The 21,214-nt window shown below is 44.1% G+C and overlaps 1 protein-coding gene across 4 annotated transcripts in view; it reads right to left on the bottom strand.

The window, feature by feature from the left end:
- Positions 1–21,214, bottom strand: part of IQSEC3 (IQ motif and Sec7 domain ArfGEF 3) — a 103,412-nt gene that overhangs the window by 28,413 nt on the left and 53,785 nt on the right. For all 4 annotated transcript variants that reach the window (XM_021535074.3, XM_021535077.4, XM_021535076.3 and 1 more), the window contains exons 3-4: positions 9,801–10,089; positions 2,693–3,771 (exon numbers count right to left, since the gene is read on the bottom strand). In XM_021535074.3, the coding sequence (XP_021390749.1) occupies positions 2,693–3,771; positions 9,801–10,089 (1,368 nt within the window). The remainder of the gene's footprint in view (positions 1–2,692; positions 3,772–9,800; positions 10,090–21,214) is intronic.

Below are 21,214 nucleotides of genomic sequence, written 5' to 3'. Positions count from 1 at the left end.
TTTGTCAAGGCTCAAGGAGTTTGCTCAGACAGTCTCCTGGGGTGAGAAAAGAATAGGATGAGATTTCAGAGCACGTGAATGCATGATATGCACAGGCACAGACTGTGACATTGTCAGGTGGTGAAGTATGTGGGTGAGCAACATATGTCTAGCTATAAGGGGAGCTGCATTCAGCAGAATGGCCTGTTCCTTACAGGGGCCTCACGGACATGTAAAAAGTAGATGGGCTTGAAATAGTTCTGCTTACTCTGTAATGTCAAAAGAAAATAGCTTGGGCAGTGTGGCATCGCTGGGCAGAGGGCTGCAAGAACAATCAGCCCATTAAATTTATACATAGGAGAGGTGCAAGATCTGATACTGAAAACCTCAGGCTTTCTTCAGGAAAAAGTAACAATGCACCTTCTTTATTATCACACAGACCTACTGGTTCACCACTGAAGGGTACAGGTAAAGTTCCTGCTAAGTGCAAAAGTGGTAAGGTTGAGACACAAGGCAAACTAAGCACCAAGAGATTCATAAAATGCACATCCACCTGCATACTTTGGTATTTGGCAGGGGACAGTATGGCATTCACAACACGAGGATGAACTCAGTTACACCTGTGTGACTCCAAAGTCACTGGACTGACTTTGGCTCCACTCCAGAGGAGCTGAGAGTTTAATATGGCCAGAAAAAATGCACACACTAACATGGATGTGCAGTTTTCAGTAGAGATGGTAGACACAACGCTATTAAAGGATGCAAGATAAAACAGTCCAGCTGTGACAGCCCTCCTGCACTGTCTAGACTATAAGTCAAAAATTCTTTCACTAATGGCAGCCTTTCATCAGTTTTTCCCAGGATTCAATTTGTTCTGTAGAAAATCCTGATAGCAATACAGCATCTCTGTCACTGAATACCTGCAGATGTATCCCATGGAGTGCAGCATGCAGCTTTTATCCAGAGGTGCAGCAGACAATTCTACTCCTCTCTCTCCTGAGCCTGGTCCCTGTTATTTATTTTTGGTGTTGCAGGGGTGCTAAGCAGAGCCAGCAAATGCTGCGGGATTCCTCATGTCCTGCTGTCTTTCCCACTGCCCACGCAGCCAGCTGCCCACACACACTGAGCTATTACAGCAGTGCTGCATAATGAAGCACTCACCATTCCAGGGATTTCACCCCCTCACGGTGCAGCAGGGATGGGGAAAGTGCCACTGCATTGATGTGTTTCTAGAGGCCTGCTCCAAGCCACAGCACTACCTTCCAAAAATGCAAGAGACTGTGGCAGTTTCCACTAGAAACTGTAGCCTTTCAGCTCCTGCTCCAGGGAAAGCCAGGAAAAAGGATGTGCGCACATGCACACACAGCCTCAGCTCCATGTCCTACGGATCAGTGCCCACATCTTGAACCCCACAATTGTAAAATTTCTTCTTCCTGGAAATGGACAGGGAAAGCAACAACCAAATAACTGCAGAAAGCTTAGTGGCCCTCCCAGCCCCTTGGATAAGAAGCCACAAGGGGAAGCCACATGTCCCCTAGATACTGCTCAGAGATTGAAAAAGAACATAATTCCCCAGAGCTAACAAGTTATTTTCCTCACTCCTATCCTCCAGCCTGTACTTAGAACTGGAAATATGTCCCTCTCAGTTCTGTAATAGTCCCAAATCTGTCTGACGTAACGTCACTTCACTTCTGGGTGTTCTCTGGGACCAACCCTAAAAACCTCTCTTCCTGGTCCCTGCCTCCCAGAGTACACAGCTTTCATGGTACAAATATATAAATCCTGTGCATTGCCCTGTTGTCTGTGAAAAACTTCTGCCTAGGACTGCATAATGATCAGTCCTTGCTTTGACTAAAATGCCCATGCTAACGTGTCGAAAAACTATCTCCTAGTATGGTTACATTACATCCTCATTATTAGGGGACTCAAATGGAAATGAAGACAGAGATATGAGAGCATGATGATAAAGCAAAACCCAGTACTTCTCATGGCTTGCTTAGATGAGAAAAGTCTTATCAAAAGGCAATGAGCAAATCCAAGTCTTAAGGGAGCTCAGCTGCTTTCTGCCTATCTATGTGTGACTCCCTGAGTTAACCTCTTTGCATGGTAACCTCTGCTCTGCTTTTGCTTTCACACCTACAACCTTCTCGTAGGATATCAAACTCAGATATATGAGAGACAGGTGACTAAACCTGGTCTTCCAGGTGAAAATCTACCCAAGTATCTGAAGGAGAATGCCAGCCAGAGATGTAATTTTAGCATTATGACTCATAATGGGATAGCTAAGCTCAGCTGTATCTCTCTCTCTCTCTCTCTCTCTCTCTTGGAATTGCCCCATGTTAAGTAACCAGGGCTGGATTTACAGTCCTGGCTATGTTTGTTCCTTTGCAACCGAGTGGAGCAGATTGATCCCAGGCTCAGCTGGTGGATGCCAAATGGACAGCAACTGGAACTAAAGGTTCAGTGAATTGTGAGAGCATGGGCACTACTCATGGGCTTGTTCCTCTGTTAGGCAAAAGAGAAGGACAGTACTGGGGAGAATTTAGGGAAAGAGCTTCTGGGAAGCCAACCTGTGTTGTGCACTGCACACCCAGATAGTCATGCCCTTGAATACGAACAGCCTTCCCTGGAGATGGATCTAGACCAAGAGCCTGCCATCATCTGTTCCTGTGAGGAATAACATTGGCTGGGAAATAGAGGAAGAGTCACTTACATATTAAAGAGGTTCAGTCCAATGCGGTAAAGGCGTTTCCTCATGGTGTCTGTGGAAAGTGTGGGGGACTTGCAGCTGGCTGGGTTCTCGCAGTGGTACCTCGGAAGACTGAGGATCATGGCCTGCAGGGCTTCTTTTGAGGACACCTCAGAGGCTGATTTGGCCGAGGTGGAGGTGCTGCTGCTGCTCAGCTGCTCTGAGTTGTCTGCATTCTCAGACTCCAAGCTTTTGCTTTGTCCCGCCTCATTGCTTGCATCAAACTGGAGCTTCTGCACTGCCATCTGATCCGGCTCAGCAATGCTGTCTCCTGTGCCATTAGCACTGACATCCACCTCAGTGGAAGTGAGGCTGTTCTCAGGCAAGCTCTCTGGGGCAGACAGTAGTTCACTGGCTTCTCCCTCCCCTTCTCCTGGGCTTTCTTCAGCCTTGGTAGCTGGAGAGAGCCCAGCCTGGTTGCTGCTGCTGAGACAGTTTGCCATGGACACCGAGGTAGATGACGAGACAGAGATGTTCTTGTTGTCGATCTGAACGGTGACATCTCGAAAAGCCATCATGAGAGTGCTGCTGCTCTTCGGTAGAGTATCTGGCAGGAGACCTTCTTCCTTCTCCTGATCCTGTAGCTCAGCCTCTAAGTCTTGGTTTGGCTGCATGGAGCTAGCACTGAAGGTCTCCCTGATCTGGTACGAGCCCCCATCTTGCAGGGAGCACATGGTCTTCAGGCTCCAGGTGCTGAGGGCATCATCGATGGATTTCGCCAGGGACTGAACTTGTTCTGTGAAGGAGTCCTCCAACTCAGTTAGCGCCCCACTGATAGTGGCTGGCAAGGATGGGGACCTCACCAGTGGGATGCCTACGAAGTTGTAGCCCTCCACCAGGGCTTTCTCCGCGGAGAAACTCTCTGAGTTCTGGACGCGGACTTTCCTCAGGGAGATGCGGCGTGGCATGCGGCTCTCCAGCAGGGAGTTGCGGATCTTCTCAAAGTTCTTGCTGAGCTGGTACTGCCGGAATGCGGTCTGGATGGTACAAGCTGCCCTGCGAGACACCAGGTGGCCACCGTATTTGTGTTCTAGCATTTCGATCTGAAAAACAGAGAACAGATACGTTAGTTTTTGCTAATTGCCTCCTGATGGCTTCTGATTGCTCCACTACAATGTACATTCTACTCTGATTAGTCTTCAATGACTGTCAAAGGAACTTGTGACACTGAATTAACTTTTCCCTGCAATGCCATGCCCCTGATTTCAACAGAAGGTTCCCATTTCAGCATGACTGGCTAAATCATCAGCACCATGAGCTTCCTCACAGCTGTAACGGGATCCTGCCTCTTCCTAGAGTGCCAGTCATAAAATCTGGAGCCATCAGGTGTCCTTCCCTTGCAGACTCACTTCTGAGGGCCTTTAGGGCAAGTTCATAGCTGAAAATGCAACATTCCAGCAATATGTCTTCCTTCTCAGCAGTGCTCTGGTAATGTCAAGTATTATCTCTTGTCTCAGAGTGTTACTAATGTTTCTCCCCTCCTTAACAACCTTAGGAAATACTCTCAGCTAAAGGAGAAGTCATTCAGAAAAAAGGAAGAAAATTTCATTTTTAAATGCAGAGAATGTTGTCTTGATCTAGCAGTTAGTGAGAAATATAAACGTCCATATAAGTTGGTGGAAGCTGGGTTTCTTCTGAGTTGTGTGTTTTAAAAAGTACTCTGAATCCCAAAGTGTCTTCCTTTTTGATATCTGAGTTTTTCAGGTGCCAGCTAGCAATGAAAATAAAAATACCCAGAAAAAGAAAGACTCTCCATTTTGAAAGGTAAAAAAGTCTGAATTTTAAATGTTAAGACAAGATAATAAAAAAGTAGAAGAAGGATTTACCTGAGCTTGTAACGACAAACATGTAAATACATCAACACACACCATCTCAACTGGCTTCAGCAAACAGGTATGTATGGCTGTTCCTGTACTCTAGAATTTAAACTTCCTGGTAATCCCCCAACTCTTCCTCTGCAGCTGGGTTTTCACTAAAAAGTTTCAGGGGAATGACAGATGATTTGGTTCCAATGAGTGACTGACAGAGGACAAGTGGGATGGTGTGAAGAAGGTGGAGGATGAGGTTAGAAAAAAAAAAAGGAGAATGAACTCAAACCACCTTAACTGAGGTTTAGGCTGAACTATTAGCTATCACTAACATGTCACAGGGCAGAGTGCAAGTGCAGACTGTAGCAATAATATGTGTCTGCACACATGCAGAAAAACAAAAAAAAAAAAAGATGAAAGGCAGGACTGAGAGTGCTGGTGAAGTCAGCCCTGAATTAGCAGACAAATTGCATCAGCCATGTAGTGAATGTAAGCTCATTAGCAGAACCAAAGGACGAGTTTTACTGACTGCATCCTCATTCCCAGACATACCACTTGTCCCTCACCTCCCTTGCTGGCCCAGTACTCACAGTTTGAAAGGCTGAGCTCCAGAAGATCTAAGTGCAAATTGCTTTTGCAGTCAAAGTGAGACTGAGGCATGAGCCTCAGCTCACAGAGTCATGTCATGTCACCTGTTTCTTTATTCTTTTTCATAACATGACATAAGTTACAGATAAAACCATCAGTGAGTGATGTAGGTACACGTAAAGACCTGGTCTGACAGCTAGGAGAAGTGTAAATGACCTCTTGACACTTTCCAATACTAACTCCTCTAGTTAGTATTGGAAAGTAGATGAAGATAATGTGACCTTGGGAGATGAGAGACAGAGAGGAACAATCCAAGCCCAGCCATTTTGTGCCTGCACTAGGATCCTGGCTGTGGAGCAAGTACTGGGAGGCTGACATTTATGGAAGAGAGTGGGATGGGGAGCACATCCATTCATATTTCTCTCTCTGGACATGAAGCAGGGACCTTTGCCTTATGCTCAAACATCAGGTAGGCCTCTGTTTTCTGTCTGCCTTGCCCTTGAGCTCACAGTCTGACCAAGGCGAACATCAAAGCTCAGCACCAGCAATATTCTTAGTGATGGGGTTGGCCACCACAGTTGCAGAGGAAGGTGGCTCAGAGCTCTGTTTACCCCCAAATTAAAGAACATTTGCCTAATACTTTCACTGCTGCTCACCCAGAAATGGTATGCATAAATATTGCTAAAAATCACCCCCCCCCCCAATAATTGTGGGTACAGTATCATTTACCACAAGGCCTGGCAGCAGGCCTTTTGGATAAACAAGGGCATCTTAAATCCCACCATAAAACCAGCACTCCTGACACATGTCTTTAAAGTTGGCCTGCCTGGAAAGAGACTGAACTATCCCTTGGCCCATTCCTTCACGAGGAAGGCTCATGTGAATAAATGTAAATTACACCAGTAACCTGCAAAGTCCCAACCCAGACAGTTATTACTGACAACTGACTGTGAGCGCTTAATATAATTATCTGGTTAATGAAAATGTAGAGCTAATCGTGTTAGGAGGGAATGAGGAACAAATGAGAGGGAGAGAATAACAGTAAATGCAAAATAAAGCAGAAGCAAGAACCTTTCAATTATCTGAGATTTCCAAGGAGGTGACAGCCATTCTGAAAACATGAGATTCATATGCTCTGATCTGATTAGAGGCAAAGACAAGATGCCATTGCTGATCTGAAGTAAAAGGCCAGTTTATCTTATGCAAGGACAGTGCAAAAAATGTCAGACTTTAATAGCTAGTGAGGAGAGATCCTTCTGAAAGTCCAAAGGAACAGAGCAAGCTGTCAGTACCTTGATAAAAAACATCACCAGCTTTTTGCAGTCCATAATCTCAGTCCTTCCAAAGGACTAAGGCATTAAGGAGCAGAACAAGATCTGAAGTGAGAGGACTCCTAGACTCCTCCTCATCTAGTCTGTTTTCTAGCTCATACCAGAGGTGCAAACCTGGGTTCTGCATGTGATCCACTGCCAACTAGCACTGTCCAAAACAAAGGGAATCCTACACTATCTTTCAGCAGGCATAACAGGGACAGGGACTGTTCCAAGGGATTCTTGACAAGACTGGCAGAGCTATATGCAGCATCTCCATAGAGAGAAGTGTCCTCCCCACCTTTGTTTGGTAGCAGTGGGTCTCTGTCTCTTTTTTGCTGTAGCCCAGACATTTGCTGCTTATTGATGTCTGAGACATACTAATTTGCTGTCAGATCAAGCTAACTGATAGTCCAAAGGTATTAAGGATTTCACAAAGCTGTAGCCTATATCTTCCTCTCCAGAGGAGGAGAGGGCATCTGTTAGCACCACAGCAGTCACAGGTAATGGAGATGTAAGTCTGAAAGGCTGGAGGAACCTTGTGCTCCCTTCTGAGAGCTGAGAAAGGCCAGACATGATTGGCCTTCTCTTGCTCCTAATAAACCCCATGAATTACAAGTAATTGCCTACTTAAAGCTGTTCTTCTCTGGGGAATGATCTGACAGCCAGCGCCAAAGGAAGGGAAAAGCAGGAGGGGGATCAGAGGGGATTTCAAAGAATAATTAGCTTAATACATTTCTGGGCCTCAGTATGAACACTCATTCTGAGCAACTGTGGCTGAATTAAAAATGGCTGTGAAATACCCACTGCAATGAGGGATTGCATATGAAGGGAGATTTAACAAGGTCAAGGCAAGCCAAAAGGCAAGCCAGGATATGGCCAAGCATTTGAGGTGCACACGCCATGTCTTTGGTGCCCATAGGCATAAATGTATAAATCTGCCAGGAGAGACCGTGGCCTGATCTTATTCTCAGTTAGCACTGGTTTTCTACCCAAGTTGCCACTGAGCATGATGATGGGCCACCATGTTATGACCAGAAAAGAATCAGGCTCAGGGACAGAATCTGAGTCACTCAAGGCAATGTATGCATTGTAAAAAAAATTAGAAAAAGACATACAAAGCATACATGTCACTCATTCTTAATGCTTCTCCCTCCCTCCAGCCTCTCATAATGGAAGGACATTGCTATAAGGGATATTTGTAAATGGAGTGTTTTCCTCCATCTGTGGGACACTTGCAGCTCTTCAGCAAAGCCCAAGAGTATGTATGACTGAAAGCATGCTTCTCTTTCCTGTGGTCCCCTACATTTTCCCAACATTACAATAGAGTCTAAGCAACAGGGTAACTTTAGTACTTGAGTCTCTGTTCCATCCTCCCAGCATAGAGTACTTCTGCTCTGTGAACTGTTAGAATTCTCTGTTTCATGGGGTAGGGAACAAGGAGAGCCATGAAGCCACTCACCAGCTCTCTAGGATGATGCTGAGGGGCAATAACTGTCTAAGTCTTGCAGAGGAGGCTGCACTTTACCCTTCTTCCTTATTAACAGTCATCTCTCAAAAGGTAAATGTGACTTCAATTGTGCAATGAGACTAAAAATGTCTCCTTGCACCTTTTTCTCTTACTGTGAGTTCTATTCCTGTATTACAAGTCCTACTGGGTCAGCGCTGTGCAGGTCCTATCACTGTTATTCCCATTTAAGAAAACTACTTGATGCGTAAATTGATAGGAATACCTATAGAAACACATACTACAGTGGAAAAATTAGTACTCCTCACTGCCTGAAAATACCCCTTCCAGAGCTGAAGGCAATGCACTGAAGACATCCATGCGTCTGGAAAGGCACACAAATTGTAAGGCCCTTTTGCTGTGAGAAAGGTGGTTTCACCAAGGAGATAGGTTCAGTCCCTGCAAGGTCAGTTCTGAGGCACCAGACATTAATGAACAATCAGCTGAACATGTTTCTCTTGTTCACAGGCATCCAGGGCAGATTTGGCCTCTGCTGCAAGAACAATGATATGGCAACATGGCCTTAAAGCTAAAATAACACAGGACAGACAGTCCCCAGGACAAACCAGAGCAGCTGTAGGATATTGAGGAATCTAAGAACATACATAGCAGTCAAGAAGATATGTCATGTTAGCTTGTGAAGTCAGTTAATTAGTCTCTCATTTTTTTCCTGGTGTGAAGCAAGAATTCTGTCTAAGTATACAGTATTTTGAGAAAGACAGAGCTGGAGAGCAAAGGTGTCTCTTGCTCAGAAATCTATTGGGTCATTGATCTGACATGTATGTTTAAGGACAGCATCTGTGCCTTGAGGGAGGTGGTAGAGAGATGTCCCAGAAGTAGCAGCTTCTTCTCTGGAAACCTCATTAGCTGAGACCCTTCAGCTGCAATAGCACAGCTTCCACTGAACTCTCCCCCTTGTCAGTTGTCCTCCTCTCCTCACAGACTGCAGGGTCTGCATATCCTACAGCCTCTGATTGAGCTGCCTTCCCAGGGAAAAGGCACAAATTATGCTTTAGGTTCTGTTTTGCACAACAGCTCTCCTGGACTGTAATTTGCAGAGATGAGGAGGGAGGGGACACATTCCACCTGTGAAGGAGGAGGCCAGCTGCTATTAGCCCCTGTCCCACTGTCTCCTGCTGGGAGTCCATCAGGACATGCAGCTAGGGATGGGCATGCTTGTGCTCTGGAGCTGAGGCTGTAGCCTCAGGCATATAACACAAGGCTTGCAACTTCTAGGACTGAATAATGTTCTCTTAGCCTGGTAATCTTGCCTATCTCTTCAGGATCCTCTCTGGACTGAGGGCAGTGGCGGCAGCAGTGAACAAACATCGTGGTAGATGCTGTGCAAGACATTAATTGAATAAACCCCACTTCCTCTTGAAAGCTCATGCTAATGCAGAAGTGTGCTGGAGCCTGCCCTGCATGATCCAAGATGGCAAGTTGGTTCTTGGAGACTCACCCATGAGGGAGGTAATTTGGAACAACCAGTTGCTGGGAGCCCTACTGACACTGTACACTTGTGAACAAGGCACTACCCTTGGATGCTGCTGCTCTTGGCTGCCTGCAACCCATCTCTAAGCCTACACTCACAACTGGGTTTCTAGGTCCATTTTGGACCACTGAATCCAGGCAACGATGAGCAGATGCCAGCAGGTTTGTGTGAAAGGGTGACTCAGTCACAGATAGGGAATCTACTTTCTCTATCAGCCTCATGTACCCAAAGGGCCAGCTAGGCAGGGCAAAAGCTCTAGGTAAACAAAAGGCTACTGTACTTGCTGAAAGTCATTCCACCACAGTGCAAATGCAGTCCCACCCGCCCCATCCCCTTCTCCCACAGCCTGAGGAGGAAGCCTTGGTACCTGTTTATTCTTTAGGTCAAGGGAGAGCTCATAATCGGAGGCAGCTGCATGGGAACACGAGGCCGCCCCTTTGCTGCGCTGCACTCTCACTGGGGAGCCCGTGTGGTGGAGGCTCGCCTTCTGCACCAGAGGGGAACACCCCGCTGCCTGCTCTTCTTGGAGCTCCGCATGCTGGGCTTTTAGCGTCAGGGTGTCGGACCTGCCTTCCTGGCCACTCTGTCTGCCGGCCTCCTTCGGATCCTCCGTTTCACACCCGGCTTTCTTGCTTGTGGAACCGCTGGGATCGTCACTGTGAACAAAACGCAACGTTTTGCTTTTTTTATTTGTTTATATTATATTTGATTTACGATCATGTTTATTGCTGTTCTCTATACTTGTTCCCTGAGCTGCGTTTTAAATGTCTAGGGAGCCTGGGCTGTCAGGGGTTTCCTCCAGTGATGGATCAGGATTGGAGGTTGATCCAGCCAAAGCTCTGATGCCTCTCTCTCTAAGGGCAGGCACCCCTGTATGAACCAATCCTCTGACTCCTCAAACTGCCTGGTTGCCTCTGTTCCAGGTGCTGCAGTTGGAGGAGGTGGAGAGCCAAGGAGAGTGTCATGGCCTGTGGACACCTCTCCTGCCCTTTGGAGCAGCTGGCAATCACCCCTGTGCACTTGCTGCCTACTGTTTAGCATCTCTGCACATCCCAAGTCACATCTGGCATAGAGCCTGGATCCCAAGGAACCAGTTTTCCCTTGGAGTTCCTATGGGCATGTGGGAAATGGGGCAGGGGCAGCTGAATGTTGCTGAGTTTCCAGAGAAATTCATGGGGATCTGAGAATATAAAGGGGCCTGACAGAGCCAGCCAGCCCTGAGATCCTGACCCTTTAGAGAGTGTCTCCAATACAGCCATAGCAGACTGCAGAGCTTCCATGAAAGAAACTGCCTCTTTCTCACCCACAAACTGCCACTGAGATCTTGTGGAGAAAGGAAAGTTCTCTTTTCTCCTGTCAGCCACAGTAGCAGCTGTGTGAAACCAGGGCCTGACAACAGTGCACCCTAAGAGATGGAACATCTTGCTCCAGGCAGGATGGGATTAGCATATATCTGATCCATTGAAGTGATGAGGCAGTCTGTACTTAACCCCTCTTGCCAAGTATATTCCAAAATCATCCAATTCCAAACAAGGTTTTGTTGTCCTGGGGTTCTGTTTGAACCATGAGAGTGTTTCTTAGCCTCCTTCTTGTGGCTACTGAGGAATATTTTATGATTTCCAAGGGTGTGCAAGCCTACATAGACTCTGGCTGCTACTGCACCAAGTCCATCAGACATAGTTCCACTGATTTCCAAAGGATGAGTATTCAGCTGAGAACAATATCCAGTTTGGATATAATTACTACAGAAGCAATGCATTTAATTTCACTGAAACTAAGGATGTGTATTGCCTCCCATACTTAAATGCTATTTAATTTTTAAATTCACTTCTGAAACATATCTCTTTCTCTTGGATTTGCTCCACATAAAACCAGTTCTGCTATCAACTAGATAATAAATAATTTTATGATTGGTATTGATGTCACTGCAAAAAAAGGGAAATTAGATATGATTTTATGTAGTGTCCAAATTACTTAGAAGCATTTAACTCTCATTTTCAAAAGTGCTATATGCCCTTAAGAGTCCAAATCTTCTAGCTGTAAATAGACTGCCTCCTAAGCCTCTGAGCACTTTTGCACACTTACTAGTACTTTAAAAGGAAGTTTATTCTCTCCAATGGCAGCTTTTCTGTTCACTAGATTAAAAATCAAATTTAGAAATATTCCCAGTTTCTAAGACGGCTCCAAATCTGATATGCAAGACACTACCACAACTTCAGAATTAAGAAAGATGAAGGATTTAAATTTAGAAAGCTTCTTCTTTTATACACACGTCTATAGTCACCAGTTAGACTTAAAAAATAAATTCACAGAACTTACGTAAATGCTCATACATAAGTGCTATATAACCAACTTTGTCAAAGAGTATCAAAATGGCATATTTTCATAATCATCAGTCAGGAAATACATTAAAATGAAGCATAAAACTGTTCTTTTAGGTTGAACACCTTATCAAAGTTTGCATTGTTCTATCCCTGATGCTACATTTTTTCCTACACCTGAAGATATTTTTAACTCTTTATTTTTAATTCTTTCTCTTCTATGTCTATCCACATTGCAGGGAATCTTACTGAAGGACTTTTTCCTTACATATCTCACTGTAACATTTTTATACTGCATACTGTATACTGTAACATATTTATACAGGCAGCCCCTGTACTGTTCATTCTGATTTTAACCAGCAAAGCAGCAATTTATACTCAGCCTAAGGGAAAAACAGGTAAAATAGATTTGATCACATTTTCATTGAAATGCATGGCAAAGCCTTCCCAAGCATTTCAGTGGGATCTGGACTGTGCCCTATACAGCCATTTCAGCTAGATGCATAAGCTCTCATTCAGCAAGACACACACTCCAAATTGCTCAGCTGAGCCAAGGCCACAGTACCCAGTGTGCTACACAGAACTTCTTTGGGGCAGGTCAGGGCCCGAGGCCATCAGATGGAGAGTTCGCCTTCCCCTGACTTCCCTTGGGGCCTGAATGGACTCTAAATGCTAGCAAATATTCCCTGACATGATGGTCCTCTAAACACTGGCATATGTGCTTAGCTCTGTTCTCCTGAGGAATCCACTGGTTGGTCTGGGTAGAACATGGAGCACGTGTAAGTTTGCAGCACTCAGTCCTGCTGCTCTGTAAGGAGGAGCTCTTGTGGGTGCATCTCTCTGCTTGGTCTTCTGTTACACACAGTGTAGAGCCTGAGTGAGTAACATTCACAGGATATCCTGCATCCACTGGCAATATAAGAGTAAAATCAGCAGGCTTTGTAGAATCAGACTAACCTAGACTGGGAAGGCTGGAGGTGTCTCCTCCAATTCCCTGCTCAAAGAAGGGCCATTGTCAGAAGCAGATAAAGTTAATCTGGGCCTTTTTCAGGCAGCTCTTAAGTATTTCCAGGCATTAAGGTTCCCCAGGCTCTCTCCCCAGCTGGACCCATCAATTCGTGTTCCAGCAACGCTGTAAGAGTGCTGGTCTCCAGCCCTGCTGGAGCTTTCCCGTTTATATGGCCATGGACACACATGATCTGGACCCTGAAGACTGATTCCTTAACTTGACCTTGGATTAACCACACCACCACAGACGTACTAATTACTGGGCCTTGTCTGACCCTAGGTACCCTCTCCACACCCAATTCTCACCCTGGCCAATGAGGCACATGGTGTTGGACCAACCCAAATTGCTCAAGAAGCCTCCTTTAACCTCATTAGGCATTTAAGTTATGCTTCAAGACACAGGAGGGCCCTAAGACTGGAAGGACTATTCAGCCACAGATGTGTGAGAAGCACCATCCACCTCAGCACTGCTCCCCCAGGGCATTACTGAGGCCCCTAAAGACTCTGTGCTGTGGTAAGGACATCAGCTAAGCATACAGACATATTAACCTTGCCTTCCTCCTCCATGCATGCTCTGAGCCCAGTGGACACAGCCATACAGAATGGATTGTGCTTATGCATGGAATTTCCTCAGGGTCAAAATTCAGTCAAATTCAAAATCAGATTCCATTGGAAGACTCAAAGACATTTTCCAGCTAGATGTTTTTATGCTAAATATAAAATTTTTAACCCCATGCTGGTTTGACTGTGGTGCTATCCAGGACACAATAGCAAACACTCCTGCTGAAGTGGGAATAGTTTCTACATGTTCTGTTGTGGGGAAAAAAAGTCATAAAAATGGCTGGACTACTGAACTATTTTTAAGTTCTCTTAGTGTGAAAAAATCTGGGAAAAAAAAAAAAGCAGACTTACTTAATCTTTGAACAAACCTTGGAAATTTCAGCTTCAGTAGTAAACTTCAATGACTTTTAAGCAGTGGAAAAAAAGGGGTGAAGACTGACCTGAATGTTACCATTACAACCCTATGGTTCCACTAACCAAACTGGTAGTTCTCCCAGGTTTACTCTCATCTTGAACCTGTTTCTGAGGAAGTGTTTTGCAAAGGCCTATTCTTGATTTTCTAGTAGCAATGACTGATGAAGATGCAAAAAAGAAATAAAATACACTGCTAAAGATCAAAACTGCTGCCACAGTGAAATAAATAAAAACTTAACAAGCTTGATGTTTTTCCTCTGTCCTGAGTGACACAGTTGATTTGCATTGGTAGGACACAGGGTTTTTTTAAAAAAAGAAGACTCAAGAGCTACTATGGTCACAGTAACAAAAAAACAAACAGTAATGAAAGTAAGGAGGGGAGGATAGAAAGTATAGCATGCAAGATCTCTGGGAAAAAAAAAATGTTATTAAGCAAATTAGGGGGATTAATTCGCGTTCCCTTGGTCAGTGAGCAATCAGGCTCCCTGGCAGTGGGATGAAGAAAGAGAATGGAGCTATTGCCCATACTGCTTCTTGGGTGAGAAAATTGATCTAACCACCTGTAATAATTAAAAGTCTCATGCAGAGTCTAAGGTGTGAATCCTAAAGTCCCAGCCAAACGCCAACTAGGTCAATTTAATTTGAATCCCAGCATCACCCCTGCAGTTTCAGCTGTAGTAAGTGTTCTTTACTTGTTGTCCTCAAGTATCATATGCCACCATTATTCACAGCTTTTACAGTCATGCAATCAGGTAGAGAAGGTTTGTAATTTCTTTGAATTCTGTTTGATTTAAAGTTGCAATATTAATGTAAATCACTTGTAATCAGGTAAAAAGGAAAACTACAAATTCAGCTGTTCTCTTTTTCCTAGATGTTCCTACATGAATTTTTATGACCCATAACGAGCATAGTCACTGTTACAAATAGATTCTATCTGCTGTGAAAAACATCTATCATGTTTCAGGTATGTCCTGTTCATTTGCACAGTTGACTTGTATATGCCTGCTGCAGACAGGTTTGTTAACAGAAATGGTTACTACAGACAATCTGACTCAGGGCTTGTATAAAGTACTATCCCCAGTCTAGCATTTCAAAACAGGGATATCAGGGTTGTGAGCTGAATCCCAGTGCTTGTTTCAAGAAGGCAGGATGGTAAAAACGTTCTCACTAAGACAATTCAGCTGGCATCCATAAATATTTTTATTTAGCATAAGTAAGTCAGACTTCTGATACTTAGCTTTTATGTGCAAGTATATCAGGATTAGAATAAGGGAAGGATGAAGGGAGAAGATGGAGGAAAATGTTATGATAGTGAGTTTTTTTTATTATTTCCTTTTTTCTCTCTCCTTGCTCTTATGGAAGCATAAAGACCAAATCAATGACACAAAATTATCAAGCCAGAAAAGTGATATGCTCATTTCTAGCCATATCAACTCCATATGTCTGCACAGAGCTGTTGTGTCACTGTCTGTCCTGGGAGAGATACGATTGCTTGGCATTTGCTACAGCATCAGGATGTTGCACTTCCTTGCATATTCTTCATCACCTCCTTGCTTCTGGAAATACATGTTTCCAGCTGGGAATGGATGTGTGCTTCTAATTGACAACTGTGGAGATGAACCATGGTTATCTACTGGATCTTGACTGTCAGGCTTGGACATTCCCATATTTCATGACTTGAGAAACAACACACAGCCCCTTCCCCTCAAACATCTCAAGGCCATTTCAAGACAGACCTGCAGGAAGGAACACACAAGTTGGATGCTCCAGACATTACGTTCCATTGCACCACTGTCAAATACCCGGATCAGTTCATGATCTGAGAAGAATTTTCAGATCTCTCAGAAAAGTGTTTGCAGGGTGGCTGGGTGACTAAACAGGGCTCAAGGACAAGAAGAGCTACTCTTCTCAAGGACAATAATGTTAGTCCTGTAAGAAATTAAAACTGAGCTCTCTCACTGATCACTCCAGGGCTACAGAGCTCCCATGTGGTCATCACACAAAACTCATCTCTTTGTGCCTTCTCTCCTTTTCCAACAAGAAAAAAATTTGCAGATAAATAAGAGCAATAACAGAGTAACAGCAAACAGCAGTCCTTCCTCTGGATTTGGTGGGTGGTTTAAGAAACCAGTCACTGAAGAAAAGAATGTTCTTGTTGCCAGGTACAATGGTTATGCAAAAAGGTCTAGGTAATCATACAGAAGGAAGCTAGGGCTGTGAGGTGTTACAAAAGTACTGCAGAGGCTGATCTTAGCTCTTTTTTTTTTTGTCTCTGTCACTCCAGGAGAAGACCATATTTCTGTTTCCCATATATAACTTACCAAATGCCTTCTTCATAGTATTGAAGGTCAGTGAGCAGGATTGTGACCTATAACTGAGGCAAAGACTACCTGGACTAGTTGTAAAAGACCACGAATTTTATGCATCCATTTCACAATGCTCCTTATGAGGATTGGTTGGTTATAGTATACATACTGTTCTTAAATTTCTGTAAGTGATTAATGGTGATTAATTGCCTCTCATGGCCTTAGACTTATATGAGACTTCAAAGCTTCAGAGATATCAGAATAAAATAAACCTTACAAAGTACCATATAGAGAATTAGAAAGAGTTCACTAGCTAACGCCAGCAGAATGGAGTCCAGAACCCAAGTCTGCAAGACTCTGTGCTTCCTCTGTCTTTCCTAAGCTTCCCTGCTCAGAGAAAAACCCAAAAAAACCCAACAACAAAAAACCAACTGCTGACTTAGCATGGTCCAAAGTGCCTTTTCAGTTTATTTCACTTCAGGGTTCCCTGAGGATACCCATGACATGTGGTGAATGGGTTCATCAGAATTCAATGAAAAAAAGAAAGAGTGAGACAGGCTTTGTAATATATTATGGGATCTTTTCAAGGTTCAGAGATTTCTGACATGCAGGGGGCCTGAGTGCAAAAGAATTCCTTCTGATTTGCTTATAAATTCAAGTTTTAGGGTGATTTGGAGGCAATGCTCTCCGGGAGCCTGCTGAAACTGATGGAAGGCAAAAGTCTCCCCTGCCAGAAAGACAAGGAACTTGGAACTTGATCTTGGCAAATCATCCCCTGCCAGCCAAGCTGCAGCTTTCTCAGGCAGTCGCCCCCAGCAAAGACAAATACAGGAACAAGATTCTGATTTTGTCTACATTCAAATAACACCTTGCAAAGCAGTGGCATCAAGTCATCTCCTCACACTAATTTTACCCAGGAGGTAAAACTGGTAATTACCATTACCAAAACTGGTAATCGTAATTAGCCAAGATCATTACCCATCCCAGAATATATTACTTATTTCATAAAAGGTCTGGCACACACACCTGTAATATAGATTTGATAGTTTGTAAATATATTTGACAGTACAGTAAATATATTAGAAATCAATTAAATTTAACATCCTTTAGCACAGACTGAACCAGGCAATATCTTTTCAGCATCACTTGAAGTTTTTTTGGTGAGATGTACATTAAGCAGACAGAGAATGCAATAATACTAGCAAGACCCTCCTGTCCCACAGGGACCAACATGCTAAAGTCAGAGCCTTCATTTCAGATTTAGTCTTTAAACTTGATCCCCACATGCTGTGTAATTCCCACATTGTTGTGTTGTTGTGCATTTTGCTACAGAACAGCACTACAGGAACTAAATGTTTCTGAAGCACCCCTTGCCATCCTGGTGCAAAGATGATTGTCCAGGTGTCAGACTGGGCTGGCCACAAGTCTGAGGGCCTGATTCTCCATGACAAATTTCATCTACCGGAGATCTAATGCTCTTCCAAGAGGACAGGCAGGCTCCTCCAGAGGGTGGCTTGGAATAACTAAGGCTCTCTCACTTTATGAGAAGTGGTGTTCATGGTGCAAGGCTGGCTGTTCTGGGTGGTGTGGGTGGCTGTCATAGTTTTTTTCCTTATAGTTCTTACATGTGTTTGGATGATGCCTCAGAATGGCCCTTGGGCCACCTCTCTGGCATACCACTCTTTCCTCTTCCCATCCATGCCTCCTGTTTCACCAGCTGCAGAGCACAAGGCTTAGCTTAGGAAATGGAGTCCCTTTCTGAGCTGCCTGTCACACCTTGAGGCTTGGCACCCCGGGCTGGTTGCTGTGCTGTCTCTGCAGGTTAGAGACAAGTCCCACAGCCTGGCACTGCAGACAAGGTTACTTGTGACTGCTTTGAACAGGGCACTTGTGTTTCACTGAGGTGTGAAGAGCACCAAGTGGACACTGAAGGCATAGGAGGTCCTCTTCTCTAGGGTTTAATTACTTTTATTTTAACCCCAGACTTCTCTTGCTTCTGCAATGTTTGGTAAACATGACCTTTTAGAAAAAGAAAAAACAGATGGCACCCTGCATTAGTGTTACTGCCCGCTCAGCACCCCAGGAAAGAGAAATTTGGCTTCTCAGCAGCAGTCTTTCTGCCACTTTGAGTCAGACCTCTTGGCTTCTCATCCCTGAGGCAGGTTTGAACATCACGACAAAAGCCTGCCGGTGCAATCATGCAGAAGATAGAATTTCACTGCTAAAATGAGATGAATTCAGGTCTGGGAGACAGCAGAGGCTCTACAAGGCAAGGAAAGCTTGCATATCCCTAAACCCATTGCTCTCTCAATACAGCAATGAGCTGGGTGAGGGAAATGGCTCTTGACATTTATAGACCTGGGCAAGGGCTTCTGTAGTCTTCTACCTGCTGTGGTGGTCTGTAGGTGGGACTGTACCTCTGGGCTCCTTCCTAAGGAACCAGGGTAATTGATTTATCAAGGCAAAGAGTGAACCACTTCCCAGGTAGATCTTGGTGTAACTCAGATAAATTTTGTTTCTATTCTCAAGTATCTCAGCTATTTCATCTCTTGTGATTACTGCATCCCAGTAGAAGGTCAAACCAAACAGAAAGAAGCCTTGTTCTCCTCAACATAAAGAGGAACACAGCCATAAATCACCATCCCCCCCAGTACAGACAATGCAAACAGCATTCATCAGCTTAATCCAGATTTTAACTTTGCCACTGTGTTAATATCTAGAGGTTTGCATTGACCTTTGGCTGAAGACCAAGATAGAAACAGCATGGTTAGCATTCCTTCCTCCTTTCCCCAATGCAGTGATCACCCCCACAGCCTTATGCAGTAGGCACAAAGCTCTATTTTCCCAGGTTTTAACCTATTTTGTCTCTGCTACTTCCTTACAATCTGATCCACTTCATGTCACATTTCTTCCCTGAGGCCCCATTTCTTTTTCTATATTTTTTAAAATTCCCATTTGGAAAACAGGATGACTTAGCTACTTACACATTTGGTGACACAGGCTCATGTTTCCCTATGGCACCTCAACTTTTCTTACCTATGAGGAATGGAAATTATTCCTACCCCTATTCTCTGTACTCAGACATGGAACTTTTGGGGCAATATCATAAAAAACCCATGAAGTTTGCCTAGACTCAACCAATCCTACTGTATTTTTGAGCAGTATCCTGGCTGTTGTTAAAAATGGCTTTATTCCTGTGGATTGCACCTTCCTCAGTGGAGGATCTAGCCCATTATGCTCAATTTTAGGACATTCTGTATAATCCTTATCTGCTCCAGTTAAGCTGCCACAGCACAGTAATATTTTTCACAACACCATTCTGCACCATTCTGGTTTGTGCATCTCCACTTATTCTCTCACATCAGTGCATTCTGGGAAATTACAAGAATTGGTTATATTTTGCCAATGACCTCTGGAGGCATGTGGAAAAAAGCACTAGTAGTGTATACTATCCCCATCTTCCCTCTTTATGCAAAAGAGGGAATGAGAGAGATTGCAGTCAACCCAGACACACAGACAACAATAACAGCATCATAACCTGCTTACAGGAAAGCAGCACCACACCAGTGTGGGACACAACAAAGGTGACACACAGCTCTAATCACCAGGCAACTAGTTTCCAGTGGGATGATGGTACAATCTGTGTGTGGCTAAAGAATCTATGTGCCAAGCAGAAGTTGTTAAAAGATAGTGGAACACACTTCCAAGTGGTTTGGCCAGAATTAGGTTTCACAGTCTCACAAGAAAAATCTCACTGAACTCAGATCCTGTTTATGATGCTTTTCTTCAGGATGATGTTTTCTCACAGAAGATGGACTAGTCTCCAGCTCTTCTGCAGTTTTTGAACAGGTGAGACAACAGTTCAAAATACCTCCCAACTTGTTTGCATGCACTCCCTCAGCTATCTACTTCTGTTTGCAAATTCAAAGTGGCCTGAGCAGCTGTACTGTGTGCTTCTCTTCAGCATTTCAGACTCTTCAGTTCTTCCTGAAGCACGTTAAAATCTGCCAGGGCTACATGAAGGAGAAGAAGTTCTAGTGCACAGAGATGTTTTTCCAAAGGGAGAGCTTAGTGTATCCAAGCACAGGGCCTGTTCGATAGGGGTGACCAGAAGATGAACCTTCACAGAAGCTGAGTTAGTGTTGCATAGCACCAAAAAGACAAAGGCCTTTGGATTTGCATCACACTACAAAGAAATGTGTAATAAAAAGCCACAGTCTCATTGTGTCACAGCCAAAGAATGCTGGCATGAACAGGATTATTCCAGCCAAGGGTCTTGTTCATTTGTCTTCTGCTCATATTTTCTTTCACACTATTTTTTATCCTTCTTTCTTTCACACCATTTTTTATCTTTCTGCTTTCCTGCTCCTTCTCTCCTGTTATTCTTCTTCTCTGTATAGTATGTTTACCATCTATTTTTATTACTGTAGCACTGTTACATTTGTTGAGATAAGTCTCTCTCCATTTTTTTTTTCTCCTTGACTCTTTTTTCCATCTCTTTGCCCTATCTGTCTCTGTCTTGAAAGCCATTAACAAGCATGTGGACAGAGGGTCCACAGAAAACACCTGTCAAGTTCAACAGAGCACACCTTGGTGTACCAAAGGTCTGGAATGGCTCAATTTTGGGGATGGGTGCATCTTGACTGATGCAGATCAGGTCAGATGATATTAGCAGAAGATTAGGATGAATGGTGTGAGCTCCACCATAGTCCGTTTGCTGTTACCTTACAAAGCATCTGTGCCCATTTTCTAGTGTTAGATACAGGGTGATTTCCAAGGCTGACACAGCTTCTTCCCATGCATACCTGCAGCATTATCACTCAGAAAACACAGGATAGAGCAGGTGTTTATATTGCATTCCCCTGGTACCAAAAAGTTGCCATGGTATGGACAAAAAAATTCTTTGCAGTATAGGAGAGAGAACATGAGGTTCATCTGCAAGCCAGAGTGAATTGCCTAGTATTAATGCCACTAACTGATCTCCACAGCTGCGGAATGTGGTTCCCACAGCTGTAAAGTTGCTATGATTGATCCCATTGCACACATATTACCATGGCCAAAGAAACAGCAAGTACTGGCTCATGTGGGAGAAAAGCACTTGAATCCAAGTCTAAATTCCTCTAGGGCAGGACCCACGTAAGCAACAGGGGAAAATAAAGAGCTGGAAGAAC

Source organism: Lonchura striata, chromosome 1A (genome assembly GCF_050655825.1).
Source record: "Lonchura striata isolate lonStrDom1 chromosome 1A, ASM5065582v1, whole genome shotgun sequence".
NCBI classification, from domain to species: domain Eukaryota; kingdom Metazoa; phylum Chordata; class Aves; order Passeriformes; family Estrildidae; genus Lonchura; species Lonchura striata.
Note: the sequence above shows the minus strand (reverse complement) of the source record. Positions and strands in the feature narration are given on the sequence as shown.